The sequence below is a fragment of the Mycteria americana genome, chromosome 1 (assembly GCF_035582795.1).
Source record: "Mycteria americana isolate JAX WOST 10 ecotype Jacksonville Zoo and Gardens chromosome 1, USCA_MyAme_1.0, whole genome shotgun sequence".
Lineage (NCBI taxonomy): Eukaryota > Metazoa > Chordata > Aves > Ciconiiformes > Ciconiidae > Mycteria > Mycteria americana.
This window is the reverse complement of record NC_134365.1, coordinates 2,758,043-2,770,494: the sequence shown is the minus strand read 5'-3', so window position 1 is coordinate 2,770,494 and position 12,452 is coordinate 2,758,043. Positions and strand designations below refer to the sequence as shown.

Here is a 12,452-nt window from a genome sequence, read left to right as displayed (position 1 = left end):
GGGGGTCCTGGTGGACATCAAGTTGAACATGAGCAGCCAGCACAGTGCCCTTGCTGCAAAGAAGGCTGAAGGTATCTCGGGCTGCATTAGACAAAGTATTGCCAGCAGGTCAAGGGAGGTGATCCTTCTCCTCCACTCAGCACTGGTGAGGCCACACCTGGAGTTCTGGGTCTGGTGCTGGGCTCCCCAGTGTGAGAGAGAGATGGACACACTGGAGAGAGTTCAGCAAAGGTCCATGAAGATGATGAAGGGTCTGGAGCATCTGTCCTATGAGGGAAGGCTGAGAGAGCTGGGCCTGTTCAGCCTGGAGAAGAGAAGGCTCGAGGGAGGATCTTACCACTGTGTATAAATACCTGCAGGGAGGGTGCAAAGAGGACAGAGCCAGGCTCTGTTCAGTGGTGCCCAGGGACAGGACCAGAGGCCATGGGCACAAACTGAAACACAGGAGGTTCTCTCTGAACATCAGGAAATGCCTTTTGACTGTGAGGGTGACCGAGCACTGGCACAGGTTGTCCAGGGAGGTTGTGACATCTCCATCCCTGGAGATATTCAGAAGTTATCTGGACACGGTTGTGGGCAGCTGGCTGTGGGTGGCCCTGCTTGAGCGGGAGGGTTGGACCCGATGACCTCCAGAGGTCCCTGCTAACCTCAACCATTCTGTGTGATTCAGTGATTTGGTGTCGTCTTGGAATGCAATTAAACCATGAAAACCACTTGAAATCATTAAGTGATACTGAAATTTAGGTTTCCAAAGAGGTCAGTTTAACTAAAAACATTTCAGGCTATATGTCAAACTGACCTGCAGAAGCCCCAATCAGACTTCACGCAATCTAGTATTTCTGTTGGTTTGCATGGGGCTGTGTACAAGAGTTGATAGCTGAGATGGGACAACCAAGCAGTTTGTTGAGGCTGTTTTTTAGCATAAAACTGCACATTGAAGTTTAAAGGCTTCTTTATGGTGGAGAAAGGCAAATGTAATAATTTAAATTTTAAAATATTCATTCGCTGACATCACATTTCACTTGTTATACTCTCAAGGAGGGTGCAGAAATTTACTTCTTGGTATTACTGAAGAAATCCTATGGAATTCTTCTTTGGTGTTTTCTACGTGTATTATTTTTGAATACAGTGACGCTGTTTTTAATTAAAGTAGGACTTTTTTTCCCCTTCTTTTCTCTTTGAATCACAACGGAGAAGAGACTAATCAAATCAAATCTGAATAGCAGACCCACAATTTAGAATAATTTGTAAAAATAATTGTTGCAAACATCCTTAGGATAATTTAATTTTTCATGGCTTCTCTGCGTCAAGCAAGTGCTTATGGCGTGAACGATGGCCTTACCCCTTTAAAGGGACGCATGTTTTACAGAAGCATTTCAGGTAGAAACTGGTGAATGTAGAAAGCTAGGAATAGGTTCTGACAGTCTTGTGCTTTTGTCTTGATACAGATGAATAACAAAGTCATTCATATTCTCAGTTTAAGAGTAAATAGAGACGAAGCTTTCAGTTCTGAGAGCTGATCTGTAGGGACATCTTCCTTCACCCATGGAGCTCCTCTGCTCACAGAGAATAGCATGTGGGATTGCAATTTTAAAGGTGAACTTCTTTACAAACGCCTGTCTGCTTTGATGCCTTTTTCGAAGAGGTAGAGGACAGGAGGGGCTCATTCCTGGGCCAAAGCTTTGTGGTCAAATAACCCCTTGATGACATTAAATGGCAGAAGAGGGTGTTTGAAGTGGGGAAGACCCAGGAAAAGAAGAACATCTTCAGTTGCCCGGGGTTGGGATCTTGTCAGATCTTACAGATAAATGGGCCCCCAAAGCTACCCAGGATACCTGTTTAATAGGCAGAATGTGCAGGAAACACGGTCCCTACTGTTTTATCAAAAGACCAGATCTAACAAAACTTATATACCAGTGTGTTGCTACTAGATATTGAACTATTCACTTTGCTGTTGTTTGTAAGAGATGTAAATCAATGTCCTGGCTATTTGAGGGTGTTCAAAATTGGTTTGCTCTTTTGAAAATGGAGGAGCGTTCATCTTCGTGTGCTGGCAGAGTTCTCAGCAAGATTACTGCCTTTAGTCCCCTTAAATGCTGTCCTCGCATTTGGATACAGCAGTATTTCCTCCCTCTTGGGTTTTCATTGTGTGATATTAAGAATAATTTACAGTCTGCTTACAAAGGGGCTGCAGCATAATGACGGGGACCTGTCCTCTAAAAGGTTGCTTAGGCTGTGAAATCTTTGCATTGAACTCAGAGGAACAAGATATTTGGGGTTCTTTAAAAACAGTAAGTTAAAACCTTTCTTCCTCTAGCATTTCCAGTGCTGTCTTTTCCACAGCTCTTGTTCCAAAGAGCTCATTTTCTGTTTTTGTGCCTGGCATGCTGTGTTTTTTTGAGAATAACAAGTAGCATTAACAAAGTGGGTAGACCATGTACGCAGCGCACAAAGTGCTTTGCAGCCTCATGGGTTGAAAGGTGTGCAATAGATGAGAGCTACGGGCAGAAATATGTGTGCGTTCGGTTGTTAACTTCTAGTAGGTATTATTGCTTATGCGTGTTTGAAGTATCTCCTATATTATCCTTTTTTTGTTTGTTTGTTTTAAATTCAATATATTCTGGGTGTTTCTAGGTGTTTGGCTAAGCTAACCCCATAACTTGCCCAAATTACAATTTTAAGTAGACTTTAATTTGAAAAAAAGTGTGTGAGAGAGAGTAAAAAGGCACTATTTGATCCCCCTGATGTTGATTACCTAAAACCTGATGTCATTCTCCATTGTAATGTGTGATGACCTCACAGGATCCATTCTCACCTCGCTCTTACCTGGCAGTGGTGCTGGTGCTCCGGGTTGAATGCAAGAGCGTGTGAACGGTGAGTTTGGTTTGAGCTGGAGGTGCCGTGTTTGGGATTACACTGACGGGAAGAAACAATCTCTGCTGTGGAGGTTGGTGTAAGCTGACAGTGAAACAAGTGTTATCTTTTTGTCGTGAAGCTGTTTATAAAGTGGCACCTTACGGGCTCTTTGGGACATTGTTTTCTTGATCTTGTGCTAACTTATGCCGTGCTGATGCTCTTCTGTTCGGCGTGTCATAGCTTTAGACAGCTACAGGGCTGCATGCTACTTGTGACATGCCATTTTTCATTTCTGCCGTGTCATTTAAATCCTTCTGGTGGATCTCTTGACACTTATTCAGGTTCTTGTATAAGTTTTGGTTTAAGTGAAAAAAAATCTGTTGAGCAATGGAAACCACGGGAGTCATCTGTCGTCCAACAGCTGTTATCAGAGTTCAGTACCAGTAAGATGAAACAACCGTTAGGTTTTAATTTCTCCGCAAGGGTATGGTATGGTGGATGGCATAGATTCAGCCGTATGCTTTAGTGCCGTTTGTCCATGCACTACCACTCCGGCTGTTAACAAGCCACATGACTGTAGACTTTCCAAGATGCTTTAGTTGAGTTTGCCTTGAAGACCCTTCCTTCACATAAGTGTTTGAATATATTTATTAAATGTTTCACCCCGTCTTTAACAGAGACATCCTTTTGTTGTTGCTGTGTGTTATCTGTAAATTAAGAAATGTTGATTAATGAACATACTTAAAACAAGCATAGTACCTCTTGCCTTTCTCTTTCTTGTCGCTTAGCAACAGAATTTCTCCCTGTGCAATCCCTGTTACTTCAGGAGGACTGTATCCACAGTATCCGCTCTAATTCTTCTCGTTTTTCCTTTTTAGAAGCCTTGCTAAAAGATTTGAGTAACTTCATCAACCCCTTGACAGATGTAATAAAGCAGAATAGGATAACATCAAACAATCATTCACTTTGGCAGTGTAAACTTTGCTGAATTCATCAGAAGTCTGTTAAGCTTCATAGTGTTTATAATGAAAATTCCTCTCTTGTGAAGGATATAGCAAAGAAAAACAGCTGGGTTAGAAACGTAGGGCTTTTAGCTCCTTGAAACACATTTGGGGGATTTGTAGTGATATAATACCTTCTCCTTTATGGATATCTTAATAGCACCAGTCTTACTCTGTTTCCTAACTAATACGTAACTTACATAATGATCTCTGTTTCTAAATCAATCAAATGTGCAGGGTATTGTGTTTATGTATGGGGAACCCTCCAAGCAAACAGAAATATCCACTGTTTTCCTCCCCCAAAATCTGAGTGTTGCTGGTTTCCTTGTTTATTCCTTGGTTGCTCAAAGTGGTGAGAGTTCTGTGAAGGCAAAGGAGTTAATATGCTGCTTCTGCATGGCACTAAGTATTGGTTTTAATAGTTTAAATCTTGGATTATGCCTTTTTAAATGTATTCCAGTGCGAGAAACAAGCCTTCTGGAAATTAAAGAAGATATGGAACTGGATCCAGAGGAGAACAGCACTGTCTTCATGGGCATACTCATCAAAGGGCTGGCCAAGCTGAAAAAAATCCCTGAAACAGTGAAAGCCATCCAGGATCGCTTAGAACAAGAACTCAAGCAGATTGTTAAGCGGTCCACAACCCAGGTGGCGGACAATGGTTACCAGAGAGGGGAGAATCTGTCCCAGGAAAATCAGCCTAGGTAAGGACATTTCAACCACTGAACCTTGATTGCTGAAAAAAAAAAAAGTCTGGAGAAGGGCATCACATCTGTTAATCTCAGTTTGAAGGAATGACAATAATGTTTTTGCAGGAGCAGAGATCCGAAATGGTAAAATTTTCAGAAATGCCTGCGTCTCACTGAAAGACTGTTGTGCCTTGAGCACCTGAAAGGCTTGGGAATTTAAGAAATGGATTCAGAAAGGGGAGGCATTGTTGCTTCTCAGCTAAAGATGTGGGAAAAGGAGATGCTTCCTTCTGTGCTTGGCCCTAGAAGAGAATTTTTTGGCTAACAGATGTTTGAAATGCAGATTTGAGGGTGGAAGCACAGTAGAAGCCAGCATTATTTAACTAGCAAGAGGTGCATAATGTTAAGCACTTGATTTTTATTTTTTTTTAACCTAACCTTTTCGATTTAAGCGGCTTTACAACAGATTGAATTGTAATGATGTCTCAGATTGTGGGTATGTATGGTGTAAAGAATACTTGGTGCCAAAACAAATACTATCCTCTTCTGTTGCACTGAATCATGGCTTTACACTGGTGCTGATGCCAAAGAAATTTTTAAGTTCCTACGTACTATGACTTGCGAAGATTCAGCTCAGTTATTTATTTCAACTGTAGCAGAGTCCAATTAAGCTGATGCAGGTGCAAAGTTTTGAAATCATATATGGAACTAATTATATCAGTAAATATATGGCCAAGTGTCTAATTGGTTTGCAGCACCATTTACATTAATAGCAAGGTGTGGAAGCCAACCGAGAACTATGTTTCTGCTGTTCTTCAGGATTCACTAGAACTGTTCTTTGGAAAATAGGACTCCATAAGGGCTAGCTATCACTTCTAGCTGAAATATTAATTTGTGATACTGCACGTTGTAATGATCACTGTCCAAAGGGAATTAATGGTGGAAAAGAAAAATGAAAACAAAGATGTGTGTCTTAATTATAGGTAATATTTGTAGTGGAAAATCACTCCCAAGAAAAACTTCAGCTTAATAAAGACTTTTTTAAAAAATCCTATAGTTATCATTGCTGTGGAAACAATTTTGAAGAATTCATAGAGTTATGGTACTGATAACTCGGTGAAATTACAACAAGCTTTTTGGGTGGGCCAGAAGGCAGAATTTTAGTTTCTGATGCTAAGATGGAGCATAGTGTATGCTTGATACTTGTTTTATGAGTCAGTCTTGAGAGGTTGTATGGCTACTGGTTGTCCGTTGAAATTAATAAATTGGATCAGGTCATATTTTAATGACATTAATCCGCCCCGAGGCTTGGGTAAGGTACAAAAAAGTTTAATGGGTTTTGGCATGTGTTTAATAGGAGTTTGTTTGCCTTTAAGATGCTTATATTCTAGAGCTATAGAAAGTGTCTTGAATTCTTGTTGAATAAAGAGATAATTAGAACTGATTCTAAACCTAAATGACCTGTGAAGTTTACAGCAAGCAGGTGAATTCATTTATATTGAAAAGAATAAATTATAGTATGGAAAGGTATACTGCCCCTTAAATTAGCTACAGTTTTAAATCAAAACTAAGTGACTTTCCTGCTGTCAAGAAAAAAATACATCTGAACAACATGGTCCTCCTGTTTCAAGAGAGCGCTGTAAGACACCAAATTTGAGCATGAGGCAGTGCCTGAAACTGCTTAACTATTCATTAGGCTGTCAGCCACGATGCTTACTTGACCTCAGGATTCAGTGAATAAAATGTTTTTCAGTTCACCTTAGAACTAGTCACACTTGGATGCCTCTTAGTCTCTATCACTGAGCTCACGTCTTCAGCTACTGTACCTTAAATGGTATCTATAAAACTCACTTCTGGCAAATAAAATGACTAATAAGATGACAGAGAGGCCCACAGGGTCTGAGGCTGTAGACTGAACCTTCTGCTGGACAGGTTCCCTCCGGCTTGTTCGCTATGCACAGAACAAGTTATATGCATTTCTTCGTTGCTGTGTGGTGGCTCTCAACGGTTGGCTCTTGTTTTTTCCATATGAAAAGGACGGCGTTTCCCTCCACTTGAGGATGAGGCTGATAATCTGCTTGTGGAGGTTCTGGTGTAATTCCTTTTGGGACCCCATATAACAATTATGTAGAGCCCTCTCATTGCATAAGAGAGAAATAATTTATAGAACCTGACCAGAAAAGTTGCAGATCTGGTAATGGTCATTTGAGTCTGAACAGATCAGACACTAACTTTGCAGTCATCATTTTTTCGTTTTTTTTTTTTTCTAGTCAGTTTGACTGTCTTTTGCCTCCTTACTTAGTAAGCTTTTTCCGTATCGATTTGTGTGGCCACCTTTTTTTACATTTGTGTATAAAAACACTAGTAATTGCTCCCAAATTTTTAAGATCAAGGATTTTTTTGTTTGTTTTTGTTATGACTCTAAAGCAACTAGCTCCCAGAGAGTAATGATGTCCTTTATGTCCCTCTAGGTGCTCTCTTCATAGAGCCAACATGCAGTGGGCTCTCGGGTCAGCTCTTCAGAGCTTCATGAAGTCTGTTTTCGTACATGGAAGTCCTGTAGCCCCTCTAAGCCTGGCAGGAGCAAGTCTTGTCCATGCTATACAAGGTGTTTTGTTTCAGGCTTGTTAATTAGCATGTACATGAGAGTGAGCAGTGATTACAGTGGTGATAGTGTGTGGCCCATTCTGTCATGGGTCCTTCAATTTGAGCACTTAGTCTAGCTGAATAGAGAGTTGGTGTGAAACTGGAGGGGCTCATTTACTGAAGATGACACTAGCCTGGCTGAGGACCTCCATATAACGGCAGAAGGATGTTTTTCACCAGTGGGGTCACAAAGAGAAGACTTGCATGGCTCTGTAATACAACTGATTTTTAGGTTTCCTAAAACATGCAACATAGATGCAGTCATGTAGGATAACAGACTTAGAGTAGGCCTAACTAGACGGGACATCTTTGGCCGTCAGATACTTTGCTATGAATATAAACCCTCTTTACTAATGTGCACTTACCCTCATGAAATGTGAATGATACGAAGACAGTAAAACCTGGTAAAGGGCAGTAGTAGGTTCCTAGTAGTTCCCTGTCACTGGTGGGAGATAATGTTGAAAACTATGCTTGAATCTCACCTATTTGCAGCTGACCTTGGCTTTAATTTAAGTGGCCTTTTTTTAAAGTCTGAATTTTTAGATATCTGTGTTTGGAACAAGTTTATGAAAAAGGGCTTACATGTAGGAATTGCCGTTGATTTATCCTCAATGAGAGGCTCATTAGAGCATGCTTAGTACCTGCATGTTTAGAAATATGTATCTTGGGTTGTGGAGGTCAAGGTATCATAGAAGAGGCCATGTTACATTAGCTTGGAGTACTGCTATATCTTAATGAACCTGTGGGTCTCTTGTGAATTATGGAAGTTGTTGAATTTAGAAGAATAATAATCTGGACATAGGCCTACTTGAGGGCTAGATTTATGGGACCGGATTTTATAGGGATACATTGCCATAGCTTTACTTTTAGTTGAAAATCCAGCCCAGGAAGAGGAGGTGTATTGACAATTTTGCTACTAAATCCTATCGATTGGATTCAATGCACTTTTCCCTGCATGTTCATAATACACTTCAGGCTTTTTACCTCATCTCGAGGCTTTAAAATAAATACAGAAATTATATACACGCCAACACTCTGACCAGGCAAAGGACATTATTGCTGCTAAAATGCATGAATTGTCATTAGCGACCTCATTCAGGTGTCAGCAGTCACTCTGCATCAATTCATTCTCCGTTATTGCCCAGACAATAGGAGTTGCTTCCGGGTGTGTGTCACTGTCTCTCAACACATTTACCATATTTCTCTGTGAAGGGGTTATGAGATTGCTTTGACAAATTGCCTAAGCCAGTCTCCTGTCATTCTCTGTATGTGTTCTGCTTAGGTCACTTGGTGCTGCAACCCCATATGCATAAAATCTAGGCCATATTATTTTATGCTGTTTTGTCTTGTTGGCTGTCTGACACACTGTGTCCGTGTCTCTTTTGGGTCACCTTGTTTCAAAAATGACCTGACAGATTTAGAAGACTTTTAGAGGAAAGAAAATTAAGATGAGAGGTGCTGGCTAATTTGAAAACAGGGAGATGTGGGAATATGACGTTAGTTGAGAATGGAAAATGCAATGGAGTGCTTGTTAGCACCACCGAAGAACGTGGATCGGGGAGATTTCATGTCTATCGGTCTGTAATATGAGAATAGGAAAACGTTGGAATTTAAAACCAAATAATTCTGTTCAGTATAATATTATTTTAGTAGTGAGTCCATAAACAAGTTGATAATGTGAGGTCAGGCTCACCCAGAGGCAATAAAATTTGTCAAACTATCCCGCTAGTTTGGTTCTCCAAAATTGTACTTTCCTGGGACAACAAGGAGACCTATAGATAACTGGATTTTAATTTGTAATGGGATGTTAGTAGAAGTTGGGCTTGCACTGATAAATTTTCTCAGTGGTATATAATTAATTTGCTCCCATAATGTTATCTTTTTTTGGCATTTCAACCAAGGCTGTATGTAAGTTCCTCCAACACGAAATTCCTCGTCTGTCCAAATTCTTCTGCATCTGGTTTTCCTCCTATTTTTGTCTGGCTTCTGGCTGACCAGCCACTTGCCCCAGCTGCCTTTCTGTCACTTGCTATGAGAAGTTCTATGTATCTCCTAGGGGCTGTTGAAGCAATAGTTGCCTCTCCCGTGTCTTAGAGTGGGTTGGAGAAGATACTTGCTTAACAGTGATGGAGAGTGTTTTTCAGGCAGCCTTATCTGCATATTGTCCTGCCTCCTACACTGATAACATTGGCGATGGGCTAACAGTAGTTAGGGAAGGGGGAAGATGTATAGATCTTTCCACAGCAGCAACTTCTCGGTTTCACTTGGACAGGATAGTTATTAAGCTTTATACAAAGCCTAAATGGAGGAGAATGGCTTTTCTTCTACACTGGACTTTCCCATATTGAAAACATGATACTGTTAATATTGATAATAGCTGTCTTTTCTGGTGCTGTCTTTACCATCATGTCCTGTATACTTCTGTTTATCCCCTGCCAGCATCTTACTTAGATTTGTAAAGACCTGTAAAAAAGTAGTGTTTTCTTTCTTAGTACCGACAACACTTTTCTTTAGGCATTTGCTGCTATTCTTAAATATGAAGAAAATTGATATACACATCAGTTTCTTTTGGTTTGCTTAAATAAGTGTCTGAGTTCTACAGTCACTTAAGGTATGGTAATATTAATGTCCCTCTGTTTCTTGTGAGTGCCATGACCAGGCCTCCCAGACTTATCCGATGGCTCTTTCTATTGAATCAAGGTGCTCTTCAGCTTAACCATTTGAGCTGTGTAGTTGACATCATTGGTAGGTGAATGGCCCATATGAGATCCCCTAAAGAATGCTGTAATGCCGTGCATATATATCTGTGTATGTAAAATTGTAGTATATGAGTGAGACACAGTAAGCTGATAGTAATTTTTTTTTTTTTTTTTAAAAAAACAATAGCCACCTTCTGTTCTTTCTAGACTGCAAGTTCAGTCTAGGATTGCTGTAGGCTAAGGTAGGTGGTTTTAGCCACAGCATCATCCAGGCCACTCGTACTGTCTGGTGGTAACAGCAGCAAATGTGCAACAGCTTCTTAATTACTCCAGTTAACTATCCAGCTGCTGGCTTAAACAGCTGATGAAAGTGGATGTATGCAGATATTCAGCACTCTGAAATGAAGTGGCCGAGGCATGAATGCACACCTTATTAGTGATTGTTAACTAACACAGAAGGCTGAAGTGTGTTGGTTCAGGAGTGGGTGCAGCTCTGACTCTGCTGCAGATCTTCTGTCCTGCTCTGGGGATAGCAAATTCTGATGGGTAGACACAGAAAGCATGTGCTAACTCCTAAGCTGCTGCAGTTAAATGTGATGGAGACTGTCTGTCAGAGCTAGAAAGTGCCTAACATATGGATTTGGGAAGTGTTATCTTCACATTTTGTTGGGGTTACATGTGTACTTGAATTGCTCATTAAGCGGCAGTGAACTCAATCAGAATTTTTCTTTTCCCAAATAATAAAAAATGTGATGAGTCATTGCCTTATCACAAAATATTTAGGACTTTTCAAGATGCATTAATTACAATAATTGGGCAGTAAGGAAGCCATAGGAGCATGTGAAGTGTAGTTCATTTAGATGAGGTTACAGCTGTAGCTCCTTCCGTATAGCGGTAGAATCTTGATAACTGACACAGTTGATGAGGCTTGACATTTTAGGTTTCTGATCTTTTGTGTTGTTTAAAACCTTCCATACTATGCATTTCATAATTCAAAATAAGTATCTTGTATTCTGTTTGTATGGGTAAGTCAGTTTTTATTGACTTGAGACTCTTAACTTCTGGGGGAAAAGCAGGTAGTCTCCTTCCCTGTCTGCGGCTCTATCTGGGAACTTAAAATGGTCTCTAATATCGTGGTGCTGAAGTGTAGTTACTGTGTAGTTACTAATGCCTTTGTCTTTCCTATATCCCCAAGTAGAACACATTAAAGGTGAGCAACTCTGGTATAGAGGAGGGAGTGAAAAGGAAGATCCTCAGAAGTATTTAGGTACCAAACCTGAGCTGCTAACAGCTGAAGTTAGTCACCTGAAGCCCAGAGGGGGTTTGGAGCTAGGTGACCTCCCTGCTTGCACGCAACATCTGTCACAGAAGAGGGTATGAAGTCACAGTCTTCTGACTTCTGGCCCGCTGCGCTGATGTGCTGCGTGACAGTGTGCCTATGGTGTCTTCTGGAAACTGAGTGGAGGTTGTCTTGATGGTTTACAGGTTACTGCTGGAGCTGCTAGAGCTTCTCTTTGACAAATTCAACGCTGTGGCTGCTGCGCACTCTGTCGTACTTGGACACCTTCAGCAAACAGTGGCCTCTCCTTGCAGCCAGTATGATGGTGATATCAAGCTCTATGACATGGTTGATGTGTGGGTGAAGATCCAAGATGTCTTGCAGGTAAGAATCCTTCCGGTGGACACATTTTCAGCTTGGAACAGCTTTTATAACCAGAACACCAGAGAATACCTGTCATACTTAAGAGACAGCTGTGCTGGAATTTGTCTTGATTTTTGGTAAGTGGCCACATTTATAACAGACTGTTAAACTCCAGAGAGCTTAAATATCAGCAAAAAAATTTCTGTGGATTCATCCTTATGGTGTATGGAAAGGTTGATTCCTTTTGCCTACCAAGTGATTTATCAGAAGCTTTCAAACAGTGACATTTTTGTTCTGTGTTACCATGTCATGCCTGTCTTATAAAGTGTCACAGCTCTAATCGCTTGTCTTCTCTTGTCATTATGGTGTGGTTATAGTCAGCTGAGACACTTGCTGCCAGCATGTTTTCAGGGAATTCTTATTTGATTCTTATTCTTAACTGTAGTGTACTAAAGCTCTACCTTGCTTAGGCTTTATTCTGGTACCATGCCTATCACCTTAGTATCCCAGACTCTCACAAGCAGCAGACCTATCACGTGTTACATGTCTGTTCTCTCATTCTTGCTGTGAGGCTAACACATGCACATTAGACTTTTATTTATTTATTTATTTATTTATTTATTTTGGAATTGCCTTTATATATAGTACACAGATGTAGACCTCACCTCCTATTTGATAGAGGAGGTCAAAGAAATGAGCCTGGCATTATTTACAAGAGGTGGCAAGATTTATGATGGTCATTCCACCTCTGGCCTGTTCATGAAAAATGCTCTCTGCCTCCTGCTCTAACACAGTTTTTCATTGTAGGGCTCAGGTCTATTTAACTGTTGCTCTAAAGGCTTATTTGACTGTGCAGTGATGCACAGAGGTTTTTTTTGCTTACACAAATATAGCCAACTGTGTGCATGGTGTGAATTTA

General features: G+C 40.7%; 1 protein-coding gene across 1 annotated transcript in view; it reads left to right on the top strand.

Moving 5' to 3' along the window:
* EXOC4 (exocyst complex component 4) overlaps nt 1-12,452 on the top strand; it is a 558,486-nt gene that overhangs the window by 53,193 nt on the left and 492,841 nt on the right. The window contains exons 6-7 of the mRNA XM_075515833.1: nt 4,318-4,561; nt 11,377-11,554. Coding sequence (XP_075371948.1) covers nt 4,318-4,561; nt 11,377-11,554 — 422 coding nt within the window. The remainder of the gene's footprint in view (nt 1-4,317; nt 4,562-11,376; nt 11,555-12,452) is intronic.